The sequence below is a fragment of the Stylophora pistillata genome, chromosome 10 (assembly GCF_964205215.1).
Source record: "Stylophora pistillata chromosome 10, jaStyPist1.2, whole genome shotgun sequence".
Lineage (NCBI taxonomy): Eukaryota > Metazoa > Cnidaria > Anthozoa > Scleractinia > Pocilloporidae > Stylophora > Stylophora pistillata.
This window is the reverse complement of record NC_142528.1, coordinates 5,054,044-5,072,933: the sequence shown is the minus strand read 5'-3', so window position 1 is coordinate 5,072,933 and position 18,890 is coordinate 5,054,044. Positions and strand designations below refer to the sequence as shown.

The 18,890-nt window shown below is 40.9% G+C and overlaps 2 protein-coding genes across 2 annotated transcripts in view; both read left to right on the top strand.

The window, feature by feature from the left end:
* Positions 1-13,860, top strand: part of LOC111333265 (fibrocystin-L) — a 43,712-nt gene extending 29,852 nt beyond the window's left edge. Inside the window, exons 32-41 of the mRNA XM_088735591.1 lie at positions 39-264; positions 1,024-1,203; positions 1,854-3,289; positions 4,334-5,174; positions 5,674-6,063; positions 6,497-7,459; positions 7,733-10,614; positions 11,042-11,444; positions 12,186-12,467; positions 13,026-13,860. Of these exons, the coding sequence (XP_088591717.1) occupies positions 39-264; positions 1,024-1,203; positions 1,854-3,289; positions 4,334-5,174; positions 5,674-6,063; positions 6,497-7,459; positions 7,733-10,614; positions 11,042-11,444; positions 12,186-12,467; positions 13,026-13,219 (7,797 nt within the window). The 3' untranslated portion in view covers positions 13,220-13,860. The remainder of the gene's footprint in view (positions 1-38; positions 265-1,023; positions 1,204-1,853; positions 3,290-4,333; positions 5,175-5,673; positions 6,064-6,496; positions 7,460-7,732; positions 10,615-11,041; positions 11,445-12,185; positions 12,468-13,025) is intronic.
* A 2,785-nt stretch (positions 13,861-16,645) lies between these two features.
* LOC111333259 (uncharacterized) lies at positions 16,646-18,616 on the top strand. Its single transcript, XM_022938803.2, has one exon. The coding sequence runs from the start codon at positions 16,985-16,987 to the stop codon at positions 17,747-17,749; it is 765 nt and encodes a 254-aa protein (XP_022794538.2). The 5' UTR covers positions 16,646-16,984; the 3' UTR covers positions 17,750-18,616.
* Positions 18,617-18,890: the final 274 nt, after the last annotated feature.

Sequence of the window (18,890 nt, the reverse complement as noted above, 5' to 3'; positions counted from 1 at the left end):
GTTTGAAACTTTTTTTAACCTCAAATTTCCATTTATAGGTACAAATTGGAATGAAGGCTGTTTCCATTGATGACTTTTTCAAAGTGAACCTTGTGAATAACCTGGCTGACCTGCTGGGTATCGACAAATCCCTTATCCGAGTGGTGAACATTGTTAGTGCCGACGGTAGCGGTCGGAGACGGCGGCGATCCGCTGGTGACGTTTCCGTGGAAATTGAGATTGCTGATCCTCCTCAGGCTTCAAATACTTCATCGAACTACACAGGTATGGAAATATTTTCATCAGGTATGGAAATATTTTCATCAGTACCATCAGTACCCTCAGTACCCTCTTTTATCTTCTGCAAACCTTTTCTTAGTAGTTATCATCTGTTTTTGCTCAGGGTAGTACCCGGCCGTACCCTAGAAATGTCATGTGATGTTGTGAGATTACCTGTTTTGGATCTATGAAACTGAAGCTAACGTGAAGATGAAAGGGAGAGGCTTTGGTCGCCACAAAAGGTTTATCTTCTCGGATAGGGACGAATAAATGGAGGTCCCGTCTCCTGCAGGGTTAGGGGTAGGAGACGTTAATTTCCCACGCACGAGATTACTGTGTGATGGATGTCCTCCCCTAGGGTTGGGTGGGTGGGTTGTTGTCTTGCGTTTCATACATGAGCCTTTGGCTCGGACAATATGGGTAACCATGTCCCACGTAAAAACATTAAACTTTGATTACTGATTACTGATTTTCGTTCCAGAAAATCCTGTATTATCTTTGTGGCATGTCATTCAAAAGACAAGAGCTTTGCCTTAACTCATGCTACGAATAGACTATGCATTGCTGCATTCCTTTTAACTCGAGATCTTACCTATGCATCTTCAAATCACCAAGGGGGTCAATCGTAAAAGCCTTATTCCTCTTATAAAGACTCCTGTGTTTGACACGGTGTGGGTCCCAGTGAAAGTCTTATTTATTATCCATTCAGACTGAAACCGACTAGTACTTTGTTATATATAATGTTTTGCATAATCACTCTTGCAGGAGTTAACAAGACTACCTCCTATGATGAGCTTAAAGAGATTGGAGACTCAGTAGTGGAGAATGTGCAGACAGGGCAACTTGCGCAGCAACTCAACACTGAAATCGTATCGCTGTCCATAGCGGACCCAATCCCTGAGCCTGTTGACCCGACCGGAGGTGTTCGAGCTACCAACGAAACTTGTAAGTCTTCTTTATTGCCTGTTATTAACGCATCTTTTTCGGAAGCCAATTTATAACATAACCAAAGTAAGGCGCGCGCTCTGATTGGTCAATTTAGCGTCCCCCATTTACCCATGGGTGTACGCTGCTGACGTGAGCAAATGCAAAGACTATTTTTCCGCGCGCGCTTGTTTTTTATGGTCACGTAAGATTTTTTACATAAAAGGGAACTCTTTTGCTACAATGTATCAATGTTATGTTATAAAACAAAGGTAAACACCACAGCGTACACCATTGAGTTATGGATGCACTTGGGAGGTTTGCTAAGCAATCAAGAAGCTAGAGTCGCTTTCGTGCTTAGCAACCTCACGCGTGCATCCATAACTCAATAGTGTACGCTGTGGTGTTTACTATTTGTTAATTTTATGGTATCACATTTCGGTGTCACCTGGGTTGCACTCTGACGCAGCTAAATGAAAGGTTTCTTAGATTCTAACATCTCCAGTAACGAAATTTTTCTGGAGCATTTCAGTTAATTCTGAAAAATTAGTCTCGTCCAAAACTGTCCAACAGTGGCCTCATCACAACTTCTTTAATTTAAAGTTACAAGCTTATCTAGACGAGTATGACACGGGCCAGTTACGTCAATAAATAATGTGTTTGTCTTTCAGATCAACAGAACGTAACAGGCAACTCTACCCTTCGGTATGACGAAGTCCAAGCTGAGAAGGAGGCAGAAGAAGCAAGTAACGTGTTCAGCTTCCTTATTCCCTCTAGATTGGAGGTGGTGACTGAGCCGAGTGGCGGGAACGAGACTGTACCGTTCACTGCACAGCCCAAACTCAAACTTGTGGACGTTGATGGCAAGTTAGTAACTACCTTAGGGCACGGTTCGCTTAGTAACTGGACTGTCATGGCAACCATACAGAATGACACCGGGGACTCCATGGCGGTGTTAGAAGGAAATGTGACTGTGACACTGGTTAATGGATGGGCGAATTTCACCGATTTAAGTATCACTCACAACGGTTCTGACTACAAATTATTCTTCTATGTCAACAAACCAGCAGCTTCTCGCTTTAACGCTACTTCGCAGTCATTTGAGGTCAAAGAAAGAATCATGTATTTTACTGTAACCACCCAACCCGAAGACGCGAACGAAACAGTCAGTTTTGGACAGCAGCCCAGAATTGAGGTTCGAGATTCAGCGAACGGTAAAATTGTGGACAACACTGGCTGGAAAGGACGTCGTTGGTTGTTCACTGCCTCACTGGCTAATCCTGCGGATAACAATGGACATGTAAATGGTACAGCTGAAGTAGAGTTTGTCGAAGGTGTAGCCTCGTTTTCAAACCTCAGCATCGACATCTCTGGAATAAACTACATCCTAGCACTTGAGGTCAAGACTGATCCGGCCTCAAGCTATGCCTTTATTGGCAATTCCACGGCATTTAATGTATCTGAGAGAATGCTTTATCTCAAAATTGCGCAACAACCTGGTGATTGTAATGACACAGTGATCTGTGGCAGTCAGCCGATTGTAGAGATAAGGAATGCATATCCAGACTCGCTGGTAGATAACATCGGTTGGAGAGGGAGAACTTGGTCGATAAATGCCACAATGGTCGGTGCTAAGAACTCTGTAGTCAACGGTACTACTTTATTTCCAGTTGAAACCAATGGGCGCGTGGAATTTCAAGATTTGCGTTTCTTCGACGTGGCTCAAGAGCGTCAAATGAAGTTCACCGTTATCACAGAACCAGTCTCTTCCTATTCAAGTCTATCCGTAACCTCAGAGACTTTCAACATAAGTGCGCGAGAATTCTACCTAGAAGTCATTACACAGCCCGACAAAGCTAATCAATCAGAAATATTTGGAGTTCCCCCAGTTGTGGAAGTAAGAGACCTTGGTACGCGCATGCGTGGAAACCCACTGAAAGGTTACTGGTCTATTTCTGCTTCGCTCAAACCATCTGATTTAAATGGAACATTAAGTGGAGTGTTAAATGTTACAGTGGAGGAAGAGAGAGTGGAGTTTAAGAACCTGTCTGTTTCTTTCTATGGCATTGGATATGAGCTGGTATTCGAGTCCAACCAAGGCCACGTGGTATGTAGTAGTATGCTTGTGAATTTATAATGTACGGGTCACTAACAACTCGAGAAAAATAAATAACAAGATTTCCCAGAGACTCAAGGTAACAACTGAAAAATGATTGCCAAAAAAAATGAGAGCATCAATGACAACGAACAATTGCTTCCTCACAGGCAATAGTTATCACTGAAAGGAACTGTAATATGAACCATTAGTCTGAGAGTGGCAATGAAATTAAACGTATTTCAATCATCTAGGTTTGGCTATAGTTTGTTAGGCGAGGTAAAGACAGGTAATTTAAGATTTTCCTGTTTACATCCATGTCAACATATTAAAAAACAATTTGATTATATCAACAAAGTTGAAATGGTAAATTGGCCACCGTTACGATTATAAAAGCTGACGTTTCGAGCGTTAGCCCTTCGTCGGAGCGAATAGAGGAATTGTGGGTTGTGTGTGCTTTTAAAGGCAGAAAATGGAGCTACGTGAATGGTGGGAACATGGCAACGAGAAAAATACGAATAAATTAGTGGAATGAAAAGCGTTCGTTGATACCTGTGGGATTTAGACTGCCGGTTTGAAAGATGAGCTTTTGTTCAAGAGTTTTACGGCTTTCCGTGCTACCTAAGTGTAAGGAAAGACCGCAGATTGCTATATGTTGCTTAGAATGATTAGGTAAATTGAAATGTCAAGCGACTGGTTTCGATATGTTCTTGTCATTCCTCTCCTCGTCGCGAAGGTGTTCTCGGAATCGGTCACCTAGTCTTCTGCCTGTTTCGCCGATGTAAATATTTTTGCAATAAGTGCAAGTTATGCCATAGATTACATTGGCAGAGGGGCACGTGAAGTGATCGGTGATCTTAATGGATCGTTTGGGTCCCGATATTTTCTCAGTGTTATGAAAAAACATTCGAGCGTTTTTCTGTCTTGGAGAACTTGATTGTCAATATCTGTTAGTGAATTTATCGGCTTTAATTCATGATTGAAGGAATATAAATTTGAAACTAGTTGCTCGCGCAACTAATTAATTTAAATTTACATGCTTGTTTGGTTATCCAGGTTAACTCCCAGCCCTTCGAAGTTCGTTATGTCAACGACTACTCACCCATATTTGACCCTGATAATGGTTCCTACAGCGCATCTATCTCGGAGGACACCTCCATTGGCACGACCGTCATCACGGTTACCGCAACTGATCAAGATTCTGGTTCTCAAGGAGATATTTCATTCTCTATAGTTTCTGGGAACACTGGGAACAAATTTTCTATCGACAGCTCGACTGGAGTTATCACAACCATCGAAGAGCTTGACCGTGAGACGACCGCCGTTTTTACGCTCACCGTGCGAGCATCCGACGGTGCCGTTGCTGAAAAGGTGCGCTTCACAGACGGACAGGTAGTAGTTACCATCTCTGATATTAATGACAATGCTCCTTCATTTAACAACCCATCAATTGCCACTACTGTCAAGGAGGATGCAGCTATCGGTGACGTCGTGATCGCACTCAATGCTCACGATCCTGATGAAGGCTTAAACAGCAAAGTCCTTTATTTTATAATAGCAGGGAACGAAGCTGGAATTTTCACCATTAACAGCACTTCAGGGGAGGTGCAAGTAAATGCTTCGGTCGACTTGGATGAAGAACCGACACCTGATTTCAATCATTCTTTATTTGTCCTTGCTAAAGACATGGGAACGCCAAGTATGAACACAAGTGTTACAGTCAATATCAGCATCGCGCCTGTCAATGAGTTCACACCGCAGCTTCAACATAATTCCTCGTTTAACTTCAGTTTTGCTGAGAATGAGCCTGCTGGGGATGGAGTTTTTGTGTTTGATGTCAATGCTACAGACCAGGACTATGGGGAGCAGGGACGGGTTACTTTCGTCATTAGCTCAGGTGGGTACGAGTGAAACAATTCAGCTTATGTCTTTTTTTTCTCTTTGAACATCTTTTCTAGCTCAGTGCCTTTGACCTTTTCAAGCCGGTAACGGATGGGTTGGTTCTGCAACTCTGTTTATCATTAGCAGGGAATATTTTCCCACGTCATATGTAGTCTGTGTTCGACTTTTCTTTACGTTGAAAAGCTCTGACCTGAGACACTTGAAATCTTCAAAATGTTTGGCTTAAAAATGTATAATTCTCTCAAGTTTTTACCCTCAATCAACAAAAATATCTAGGCAAGCTCCAGTCAAGGATTAACGTGGTTTTGTTACCTTACATGCTATTTTCCATCATCTATCACTCGGCAAATTGTAAATTCCGTCCCCTTTCAGTTTCAATCACCCAAAATATGACAAAGCAACGAACAACAAAGATCAATGTTAAAATTTTCCGTATTAATCTTACTATTTTTACGAGTAGCAAGTCCATTTGATGGTAACATTTGTACTTGTAGGTAACGACGAAGGGAAGTTTTCCCTTAATGCATCAACTGGAAAACTGATGCTTATATCTTCACTCGATTACGAAACCTCCCCATCTTACACTCTGACAATCCACACGCGTGACTCCGACCATGAGGGAAACGTGAAGTTTGCGGTATTTACCGTGTACGTGAGCGTGTTGGACTTGAACGATAACGCACCCACATTTTCTCAGCCTCGGTATGAAGTGAATGTTGATGAAGACACAGCTGTTGGATCAGATGTTTTTACATTCCTTGCTTCGGATCCCGATGGTGGTTTGAATGGTCTCGTGTCGTATTCAATCTTGGTCAGGAATTCAACTGAGTTTAGCGATGGGTTATGGAGTATAAACTCTTCCAACGGAAAGCTCACGTTAAACGGTAAGAAAATGGCTTCTTTCCTGCAGCTTTTGGCTTGCATTGTAATATCAATTTCTTGTCGGTTCGGCCCTTTTCTTTAATAACCAATTCCTCTCCAAAGAATCCCCCGGGGTTAAATATTCCCCTTTATCGAGGGACAGTCCTAATAGTTTTGTAGCTCTTGCGCTGAAGATTTTGTAATGAAACTTTTTTTAATACAGCGCGTGATGTCGCAAAAATTGGTAGCCTTAATCTGTTTATAGTTACAGACATTTTTTTACGGGAGGAATATCAAATGAACCAAAAATGTAAATGTTGGATATACATCTAGCATTGAATGTTACAATAGCTTTAATGAACCCTTATTACCGTTTGTTTACAATAAATACCTACCTAGTTGGTAATTTGGTCTTCTTCATGGCCGTTTCTGATTTTAATGTTTTCTACCCTTAAGCCTCACTCGACATGGATAACAGGAAGCTTTCAACGTGGACGCACACTCTGGTTGTGGGAGCGCAGGATGCTGGGACACCGTTGCTTTCCTCAAACACTACACTCATCATGCACGTGATTCCCAAGAACGAATTCGCACCAAGTTTTGCATCCTCTGATGTGTCAGTCATAGTTAATGAGGACATTGTAGAGGGAAGCGTTATTTACAATGCAAATGCTACCGATGCGGATTTTGGCATAGACGGAGAGATAGTATACAGTATTACAGACGGGAACAACGATCTAAGGTTCATGATAGATTCTGCAAATGGTATTATAACCAACGATGCTGCCTTAGACCGAGAAGTTCAGCGTACATATAGTCTTATTGTCACAGCGACAGACCAAGCAACCAGCAACCGCAAATCTGGAACGACCACCATTCATATTAGTCTGAAGGATGTTAATGACAATATCCCTACCTTCGTTAAAAACTTTTACTCTAAACTTGTCGACGAGACTGTTACCGCTGGAGGGGAAATCATCACTTTGGAGGCAAATGATCCTGATTCAGGATCCAATAGTGAGCTCACCTATTCTATTGCGAGCGGCAACGACCTAGGATTTTTCAGCATCGAGTCCAAGCAAGGCATCATCCGAGCAGCCAAGGACCTAGATATAGAGACTCAAAACCATACCGCTGACCGTACATACCAACTGGTTGTATTTGTTAAGGACGCAGGAACACCTGTCCCGCTTAACAGCTCTGTACCTTTGGTCATCACTGTACAGAACGTTAATGACTTCACACCAGTCCTGGATCATGCTGATAACCAAATAATAGAACTAAGAGAAAACACCAGCATAGCAACAGTTATCTTTGATGTGAATGCAACTGATGGGGATTACGGTGAAGATGGTGTTCTGTCTTACTCCTTAACTGCTGGTAACAGTTTGGGAACATTCGATATTGACAACGTCACGGGTAAGTCAGAGTAACAGTAGGTAAAATACCAATGAAATTACCTCTCGTTCCTTTCCCTCATTGAACATGCGCGAGCTACTCATTTCAATCTCGCAATAAAGGGAAGAGACTTTTTCTATGCGATCTCCTCTTTTCATTAAAGGCCATTTCCTTCAACTTAGTTTTTAGTGTGGCATAGTTTTCCTGTCTGTTATATGTTGTCTGGTCTTTGTTGTTCGCAATTTTTTGTCAGAGGTTAAGTTTTTAAAATCCTTCTTTGCAAATCTTTAACAGGTGTCATAACATTAGCAAAGGAGTTGGATTTTGAAACAGTTGGTGAGCACAATTTGGAAGTCACTGTGAGTGACAGCAGTTTGGACCCTAGCAAAAGGAAGAAAATCACAGCTCATCTTAGGGTACGGGTCATAAACATCGATGACAGCGGGATGTACACAGCTAAAGCTCGACTGATACAGGCATTTATCGGCTCTCCAATGAATCCAGCTGGTTTGGCTGGCGTTCCCCATAAATCTTTTTTGGAGGTGCTTTTGGTGTATGAGAATGGAACGGAGATGGATATCACTTCAGAAGGGGACCGTTATACAATTGACGACTCTTCGAAATCTAATGGTCTCTTCAGTGCTACTTCTAATGGCGCACCTTACATCGAAGCAAACAACCAAGGATTGTTCGGAACAGGCAAACTAATCGTACATGTCACGAATGTCAATTCTGTTGAAGTCAACGTTACTGTGGTGGGCAGTACTAACCTTGCTATCAGCGCTGTGCCTTATCCTGAAACTTCCGGCGCATCGAAGGTTACAGAACTAAAACAGGTTATCCAAGGACATTACCAGCGGGTGTTACTCAAAGTTCTTCTCGGCCTGACAAATGAACAAGTCGTTGATGTTTCCAATAAGCATAACACTTCTTTTACGTTTAAAAACGCTCAGCAGATAGGAGGTAGTTATGAATTTGGACCCTCTCCAAGCAATCTTTTTTCGATCGAAGGAAGTGGTTTGAGAGGAGAAGTCTCGTTACAAGCAGAGTTCGCGCGCAGTCATGCAGCAGTTCTTAACTTGTCCTTGTCTTCAATTGTCTCTAAACCTGTAAACATCGTTCGGTTTGGCTTGGAAAATGTCAATATGACTCTCAGTGGCCTGGCTATGGAAAAAACTACCTCGGTGTTTGCTGAAATATTAATGAGCGATGGATCGAGCTATTTCATCAACAACTTCACGAGTTACAGCGGCTTGCTATCGTTTTCTTCAAGCAACCCTGCTTCAGCAAAAATCGATGCATTGTCTGGCGTAGTGACCCTGATGGCAGACAGCAGTAGCCGTGTCACCATTTCGGCCAGCCTCATTGCAAATGCAAGTGTCACAGACGAATTTTCCTTTTACTGCAACGTGGAGCCAAGGGTCGGTGAGATTGATATCGGAGAGAAGGAGGGTCCGCCCATACCGTCGCTTGATAAAGACGATACATGGAAAATGCCCATCAGGGTAAACCCTGGCTCCATGGGAATCTTGGCAGTACAGGTAGAGATTCAGTATGACTTGGATGACTTACAGTTAGACAGAGCTACTACTGTTTTACCGTATAAAGTGGCGGGAAACACAGTTATCATATTTGGACCAATAGCAGCATCAGAAGCCTTCTCGGAAAGTGTTGGCGAGCTTTCATTCACGTCAAAGAAAAATGGAGTCCCTGGGGTCATGGTTGAAGTTTTCAGAACGGTAAATAGAGAACTTTCAGAGGTGCCAAGTAAGAACGTCACAGTTTCTCCATGTTCCAAGGAAATATCGGGTGACGTAGATGTAGACTGTAGGTTCGACATTGTTGATGTCGCTTTCATCAGTGGTTACATCACTGCCTCTTCTAAATCTCGATTCACTGACGAGATGAAGAAACGAATGGATGTTAACTGGGACGAGGTCATTGACGTTAACGATGCGTTTTTCTTGTCGCTTATTTACCTGGAAAGCGCAAAATTTGTGACTGAGCTGACATATCAAGTACCTGATCACAACAAGGAGTCTTCTGATCGGTGTGGCCTAGAACTCTCTCTGAAGCTAGCTAACAAGGATGGATCACCAGCTGTAAACCCCCAAACAGAAGTATACTTTATCTTCTCGCATCAGGGTGCAGACGTAGGTGCACAACTTGCACGAACAACGTTTTCCACAGGAACTCCACAATCTATAGACGGTGCTTCGTTCGTAGATGGCTTAATAAAAGCTAGTTTTGCCAACGAGAAGTTTATTATTGCAACTGCAAACTCCGAGCTGCAAGCTACCGACGTGGGTGTGACTGTCTTGCAAGAGTTACCTATCGACGGAACGAGACATGTTGTCGCGATGTTCCCCTCCTCGAATCCTGTCTCCAATTTGGATGCCATCACCTGGACTAAAAATCAGGCGAGCTTTACACCACAGCGTACATTGCAACTATCCGAGTCAACCGCAACTTGCAATGAAAACGATGACGATCCGCTCGTTACGATACCTGTGGAATTTACCTTCGAAGGTGATTACGATCAGGTAATCAAAGGCAAAGAAGAGCAGTTTCAAAGTTACTGCGAGAACCAACTATCTAAGATCTACCCTGATGCGACTTTCTCTGACTGTCGCGTACGAAAGGGTAGCATCGTAGCCACATTCAACATGACTTTGCGCCAATCAAAGAAACAAGCAATGGTAGACAACCTTTGGGACGACGTGAAAGAGGGGCTGAAATTCGAGTTTAATGGCGCAACACTTACAACGCGACCGATCATGAGGGTGGATGGTGAGGAAAAGAAAGTAGTGGATGCTCCTAAAGACGAAGAGGGCATGGCGCTTTACATCATCATTATTGCGTGTGTTGTAGGATTTTCAGTCATTTTTCTAGTTGTCATTGTAATTTACTGTCGGTGCCGGAGAAGCAAAGTGAGAAAAATCAATCCAACGCCGCCAGAAACTCCGGACATATTCATTGACAGTGAAAAATACTCTAAAGGTTTTGGTGTAGAAACAAAGTATCATAAACCTAGTAGAAGTGCAACCTGGTCTGTGCACAGCTCTGGAGAGTCGATGCGAAGCGATGATCAAATAAAACGTACAACTCCAGTTGCTTTTGCAGAAACTGTGGAACCAGCTTTTGAAGAGATAGAAGAACCTCTGCCAAGTTCTGAGGTGAGATGTTCTAATGAAATTTAAAAAAAAGAATGCTGGTTTGACCAACGTAACTGACCGTGAATCTAGAGGTTCGGGTTCGAGTCCTGGTCAGGTCGTTAAGTTGTGTTATTGAGCTGGTGAGAATATAACCTTCCTTCTAGAAGGTTGGGCCTCATATACAATTACTTCGATCCTTTTTGAAAAGAGCACACCGATATTGACATTCTAAGCTAATTTGGCGGCCTTCAGTACCATATTTTGTATAATTTTTCTTCATCTACAACTTTGCATGCTCGTAGCTTTGCACGCTGGTAAGCAACTTTTTAGTTGCTTCGTCTGCAACTTTGCATGCTCGTACTGAATGAACAGTTTGCACAGTGAGAACGCCAGATAATAATGGGTGAGGCCATTCTTCAAATACTGAAAATTATGCCTTATTCTTTAGAGTCCAAAGCTGACATCGGAAGATGACACTGATCGCCCAAAACCAATTCTTGCATTTCCTAACGTCCCGTCCAAACAAGGAACACCCAGAACCACTCCACATATCAGCAGAAAATCTTCACCAGTCCACAGCTCAAAAGGCAGTCTTCGGACGAGTGAGGGTACGGACACTTCCCCGATTCCTCCCACTTCACCTGAACTTTCGGTATCAACTACAAGCTCTAGGACTGAGATCCAATCCCCTGTCAAATCTGTTTCGGCTTTGGAAGAAACCTTGGTAATAGGGGGAATCTTTGACGATGATGATGATGATGACTTCGATGAAAATCCAAGAGAAGAGGCTATGCTGCGTAGGCGGGCGTCATCTTTGGGGGAAAACATGCCGGGTGTTCTGATGGTCACAGGTGAGAACATGTTATAGGATACCTCTTCTTAATACCAGAGGAGTAAACTTAATCTTTCGCACTATCCAATAGTTAGAGGCGACTGAACATTGACACTTAGTTTCGTTTGCTTTTTCACAATTTTTTATCTCGTTTGCACGCCTTGCGTGCGTTTGAATTTGTCACGTTTGGGTCACGTGATTGGGCGACCTCGTTATATAAAAAAAATAAAATGATTGTGGTTTACTTTTGCGTCTAAATCCTTTTACACGACAGGCACCATAAAAGTGGTTTTGCGCAATGGGTAAAGCACGTGCAGAACTTCCAATCTGCCCTAGAAAATTAATCTTTATCAGGAGGTTCAATGGAAAATAGCCAAAATACTCTAAGGGCAAAAGGCATCATAGGAAGGGGTAGACACATGTGCGCGACAAAAATTTGCAAACCTGCAGTAGAAAACCACTTGCTCATACCTGAAGAATAAAATTAGTATTTGTTATAGTCCAGATATAAATGGATAATCCCTAAAAAAAACCGTAGGGAAGGAGCACCTTCGGATAGGAATGGTATCATCTGGGGGTGAAACACCACGGGGAGGCAGCAACACTCCTCGTCGTGTTATACTGGGTAAGAAGTATAAGCGTCTTTCTGCGAGTCTGTCTAGGGTGCAGACCCTTCCTTAGTCTCCCTTGTTCTGGATTATCTTTAAATGTCGAGAACTGATGTCATTCCGACGTTTTTCTTCCGTTGGGCTTTATGTAGATCAAATCGTAAAGCGACGCAAAATGCAAGTGAAGGTGATTCGACCAAACGCAGAGATGGGGATCCTAGCGCACATGGCAGGAATAGTGAACGCCAAGAAAGGAGGAACATTAGCAGAATTAAGGGAGGACATCAATCGTTCGCTGCCCGGTTACCTTGGTTCAGTGAGATACTTGTTTATTTCACGAAAGTTTAAAATCATTGACCCTCGAACGGAGACACAATTAGTGGTATCCGCGCTTTATAAGAAGACTGTCTATGTCAAAGTGTTCCACGGTGCAGGTAAAGCTCTCGGATATGTTTTTAAGATGAGAAATGGCCCGAGATGCGTTTATTCATATATTCTCATCAATCTATCAGTTTTTAATTTTCTTCCTACACAAAAATGACGAAAATGTACAGCAACGAAGAAAAAATGATGACTAATAGACTTAAAACCAACACAAAACATTGCAACTCCAGTATTAGTTAGGACTAAAATTGCATTGCAAAATAGTTGTGGGAAGACAAAAATTTACTCATTGGGCTACATAGTGCTTTTTGCGATAGTTAAGCAGTCACCATCAAAGATTCTCTAACAAGGAAAGGCTTGTGAAAATACTAACTAGATCAGGAGTCACGGGGGCGTGGTTAGGTTCGCTTTTTTTCCGGATATTTCCTTCGAAAACGGTGAATTGCTCCAAGAGGTTTTAGATCTGCAAACACTGACATCTATGTAAGTAAGTAAGTAAGTAAGTAAGTAAAGTCTTTATTTAGCGAGGGTAGCACAAAATAGCATCTAAATGCTAATAAACTAGTGCCCCTCATTAATTATGATTTTTTTTTATCTCTTTATGACAGAGAGCTGCGAGTATTTCTGCCTGTGTGGTAAGCCAGCTCAAGTGTGGTGCAAAAAGTGTAACACTCAAGGGTACTGTGGGGATGATTGTATGGAACAGGATGACGAACAGCACTCCTCGATTTGTAGCAAGAGCAAGGCCAGGGCTTTGGAAAATGCAAGGACAAGAAGAGTGTCTAACATTTCAAAGAAATGATGTTCTTTTATTGCGGTGTCTTAAAGTCATGTGACATATCTTACCTTAGGGTCTAAAACGAAGCGAGAACGTTTACAGACGATAAATATGTCACAAGTTGTAGATCGAAAGCACCTTTCCAGAAAGTTTTTGTTGGAAGTATTTGGATTTTTCTAATAATTGATTTCATTCATAATTCTCGCTTTTTAGAGGCATCCCTTGCCCGTAAAATGAAGCTAAGAGAGGATCCTCTTTTGGTGGAGCTTAATATTCAGTGAAACTTTTCAATGGTTTGATTTCTGGTAAATTGTAACCTCTTTTGGTATTTTTTCATGCTCATGCATACATTTCTCAGATATCAGAGCTTGATGATTACAGTTTTTTGTCTTATAATATTCAAACAAGCAAAGGAGCTTTAAGTATTGCTTATACGAGATATTTCGAACGCACTCACACTTATGTACTTTCGTGCACGTCACTTGAAAGTACGTTTAACCATATTTGGATTGATGTAAATCGTGCAGGACACGTTAAATATACAGCGTACGTGTAGTGTTTTATTTTTAAGAACTAAGAGCTGGTTCAACAGTCACATTTTTGGTTTGGATAGGTTTTTCAGAACTGTATACTGAGGAGAATTTTTAAATACATATATTGATAAATCTTTGCTGTGTTTGTGTATCGCCCTCTGAAACACCTCACTCATGAAAAAGTTACTGAATTGAAGGGTGAAAGAAAAGAAGGTTTCCTACAATCAGCGTCAAAATTAGTTGACACATCATATTTGAAGATTTCTATTCAAGTGTGGATTAACACTCCTGTCTCTACCACACTCTAAATCGCTAATAAGACTCCCCCTCCCCCATTAATCGTTGCATGTGTGTATCTAGAGGTTCCTGAAATCACGAAACAACATTGCTTTAGGGGAAGGGGGCGAAAAGGTTAACTGGGGGAAGGGGGCGAAAAGGTTAACTGGGGGAAGGGGCGAAAAGGTTAACTTTGAAGGGCAAAAGAAGTAAAATTGAAGCAATAGGGGGTTGAAAAGGTCAATGTGTTAACAAGTTTGTCACCGATTGTAGTGACCAGTCATTATCTTTCGTCTTTGGGAGGGGAAAGGGCGCAGAGGTTTTAGGGGGGGGGATCAAATAGTTTTTAGGGGAACAAAGGGAAGATCCTTCGTCGCCAGCAGAGTATAAAGGGAAGAGGGACTATAAAAAATTGATTGCAATGAACTGCCAATGAGGGGGGTCATAAAAATGTTAGATAGTTTTATGGGAGGGAAGATCAGGTAAATTTTACTGTGACACAACCAAAATCCTTCGACCCCTGCCCTCCCCCCAGTGACAAATAATGACCAGTCACTTATAAAGATCGCAAACAAACCGTAACAAGCAACTGCTAACCGCAAGTAAATTGTACTATATTTATGTTAACCGCACGCGAACTGCATTAAAGAAATTTAAATCCTTGCATGAAATGATTGTTAAAGGGTATCCTACGAGAATTGCCGAACTTTGAATACACGAGTAAGAGACAATTAGGCTCTAATTAATCAATTATTCGGGTAATTTGGAACATTTTCGTAAATGAAGCTGTAATTGGTAAATTGTTCGAGTGGTTGAGGAAATACTGATTAGCTCCAATATTTAATGTTTTGTGTATTGTGACTAAGACCTGAGCTAATTAAGTCCAAAAACTCACTCCAGATAAAAGCTAGATCATCAATTGAACCAAATGAACTAAAATTATGATGTTTGCATTGTAATAGAAAGCGGCCGTTTCACAAAATTTCACGCTAATTGCTCTCGACATGTTTATTTCTTTTAGTTTGTTTTGTTTTTTATTTTACATGTATTGTGTCATTAAGCACGCAATTCACTCCACTCGAGTAAGTTCTAACTGAACGATGTTTGAAATCTAAGAAAAGTGCTAAAAAATTACTTTCCTAGATAAAAAGCCCTAATCGAATAAACTTCCTGTATTTCAACGAGTACTTTTCGGATGTTTTCACTTTCCGTATTTCATTCACAACTAAAGTTCTTGAGTGATGAAGAACTTTTACAAAGCACTGTATGCGTATCAGACTTAGTAAGCAAAATCCCTTCCGAATTCAACCTAGCCATCGGGTGTCATCCCCGTATTTTCATGGCAGTGAAAACTAGCTTAACAAATTTTGTAACAAACCTGAACCCATCCGACCCTGTTTAAATTTTGATTCTAACTCAAAATTAAGAATAGCTTTTTTCAGTGTCATCCTTGAATCCTCTTACAAAGAACGCTTAATTAAGTTGAATATGTTGCCTCTTTGTTATGACCGAGAGATCAAAGACTTAATATTTTTTTATAACTGTCTGTACGGAATATCGCCTATTGACGTTAACAACTTTGTTAATTTTGTTCCCCACAACCGCACAAGAAACTGTTTTAATCCGGAATTACTGCTGAAAACTCAGTCCTGTAAAACATCTTTATTTAAGGCCTCATATTTTAATAGAATTACAAAACTGTGGAATATTATGTGTAAAGTAGCTCCTCCGTCTTCCTTAGGTACTCTTTCATCCTTTAAGAACTTTGTCACTAATCACTATTTTAATTTATTAGCAAATGTTTTCGATATTGACCAACCGTGTACCTGGTCAGTGTTTATAGACTGTTCCTGCCATAGAACTCATTCGCACTGACTTAAAACTTTGTAATATTTATTTATTTTTTATTCTGTAGGGAGTTTCCTTGCATGGGTACTCACGTCCCGTTCGTTACTCCCTTTTGGCAATTTTTTTTGTACGTGTAACTTCTCGTTTATTACTTTTGTAACTCAGTAGAATGCCAATAAAATTAATTAAAAAAAAAAAAAAAAAAAAAAAAAAAAAAGAATACTTCCGATTAGTGACGCATATTTAACCGAGCTTCGTCAAAATTTGTCCATTCTCATGATAACTATCCTGTGTTTTTGCAGTCTGTGCAATCTGAGTTATTTGTCTATCTTAACTCACCATATTCGCCTCTTTTCGATTTACTCTTTCTTTTAAACGCTTTTACATCGAATCAAACGATCATTTCATAGTTTTATTGTATTAAAAGCAATTTTACATCACTCCAACATCGACTCAATATCGTAACTTAAAGTTCTATTTTTGTATTTGGTGCGAAATATATGGAAGTGGATAAACCCCTGGTCTGGTAAGTGCACAATAACTCCGCTAATTTCTTCGAAGTCACTGACAAGGAAACTACATCTTTCATGTACTAAAGTACAGTACAATATAAAGCCAATTTTTGTCTGATAATTTACCCCATTGTCCAAAGAAAGAGCACAATCCTATGACTCTATTATCTTTCACTGTGTAAATAACTTATCGCCGGCTGTCGCGTTGAGTTTGTTTTAGATTTAAACTGTGCAATTGGCTGCCAGGTACAAATTTGGAAATCAGCTTTCTATATTTCACCGAAACAAATGTCAACATTGAAACAATTAACAAGCAAAGCGCATAATACAAGAGGCTAAGCTGACAGTAACACTATTGTTGATCTAGGGAATTTACATTTCGTTGTCAATATGACACGCTTGGCTTTCAGTGGAAAGAGACACATCTTGATGCAAGCCTCCACACAATAGGGAGGTAATACGGGTGTGCGAACACAAAAGACGGTTTTCAATTTGGCGTTAGTCGTAATGAGAAAATAGCCCATCGAGTTTATCGTTACAGAAAGAACATGAACAAACAGATAGGGTCCGTTGAATCGCGACGGGAGATAGTGGTTTAGTTTACGCGTTTTTTCGAAGACATGCCACACACTAGTCTGTTTACCCAAGTTGATCCAGTTTTGGAATTACGGAGATATAACATGGCACCTTCAATTACACGTGGAAAAGGTACAAATCGCATTAAAAGTGCCAAAAATGAATCAATTATGACAGGGATTAGAAAAGAAAGACTTACGTCGAGGGAGAGAAGTACAACTCTTGCTACCGTATCTTCAATTGCGGGTTACCATGTTACAAAACAATGGAGTCGCGAGGGATCGAGTTTAATCGGACAATATTCTTCTAAGAAAGTAAATTTCTCCTCGAAGCCATTACAGTTATCTCGCTCAAATGCAAAACCAGGTAACAGTTCGTCAAAGCCACGAGGAAAAGTTGGCGACATTTCTTCGAAAAATAAACTGCAAGCCGATCGTTCAGGGCGAGCGACAGAAATGATAAAAGGCAAGCTGCCTACGACTGAAAAAAGACGAGCAAGTGAAACGCCAGCATTGTTGATGGTTACATCAAGAAAAAGGTCGCTCTCTGTTCCTCCAGATGGTAAAGAACATTTCTCCATTACAACAATTGTGAAAGCAAGAAGCTTGGCAATGAAATGGCGAGGTCGCCAAAGAAAGCAAGGTCGAAAGCAAACCATTTTGCCCACCATAACTGATGATACATCAAAATTTTCGCTTTGTGCCAATGTAAAATGCAGCCCTCAGTTCGAGGAGGTGATCAAACTTTTAGAAGGCGATCAAGGTGTGGAAGACGTTGGGATTGACTTGAAATCTCTACAGCTTAAGTGACACTGTTAATTTTATAAAAATCTAAGAGACATTTTTCACGGATTTTACCATCTACATGTACAACTAGGACGTTATCGACTCCCTTTCGTCGAAAAAGATACTGTGAGTGATATACTTCTGAAACGCGTTGGACAAAAACGAGAGGCGCTAATGTCTTGATGAACTCCATTTTCAACGCAAATTTGTAACAAGAATGCATTTACACGCATTTGCGGATCTCGGAGTAGCGGAACCTCCACTGACGTCGTAGAAGAGTATTTCATGAATCGAAATCCACGTCGCGTGTTGTTCACTGATGCTAACTTTCGGTAGAAGCGCGGTTTACACTTACACACACAAACACACACGTAGCTCCGACAAGAAAATCCTGATGATTTTTGCCTCTTACAGAAAAGATGTTGCATGGTGTGTTTTTAGCCAAAAAAAATTAATATACATTTCCAATTGGTCATCCAGCTAGTGGTAAAATCGGTCTTTAAATATTATTGAAAATTTCTTCAGCTTGTACAAATGTACATTGTAACATATAGTATTAAAAAAAGCTAGTTACTTAAAAGTTTGGGCAAGGAAACCAAAACTACGGCCCGATTTCATATAATTTTTCAAATGAAACCATTTCAACTGTAAAATTAGCTATTTCGGTTCTCGGAATGGTAAATTTGTTGGCTTGGATGGGAACCAATATATCACTAAACATGATTTTCTTTCCACGTTTAGGTGTCAATTAGCGCATAAAAGCGATGTTAAGGTGGAAATTTGCATCTGAAACAAAGAAAGTAAACAAGAACGCGTAATAGACGAGTGACTGACACAAGAATGAAGCCTAATTTTCTTGGTGATCTGATTAAAATGGAATAACATTCTACAGGAATTGAATTATCTTTTCTGCTGAAGTCGCGCAGCCTTACAGGTTCAACTCTTGCACCTGTGTTGAGTTCAGATTTATTGCTGCCCCCAAGTAATTGGTAATTAGCGACCTCTTTATCATATAAGGGGCAAAATTACTGAATTGTGATTGGTCAAGACAGAGGGCATTTTTTCTTAATTTTTGTAATTGCCCCGGGCAAAATTACTTGAAAATGATCGGCTGAAAATCGCTTAGCAACGGCTGCTAAAGTAAAGAAATTTCTGTTTGTTTTGT

Excerpts from the sequence above, each read along its gene's own strand:
- LOC111333259 (XM_022938803.2), top strand. The coding sequence starts at position 16,985 with ATGCCACACACTAGTCTGTTTACCCAAGTTGATCCAGTTTTGGAATTA.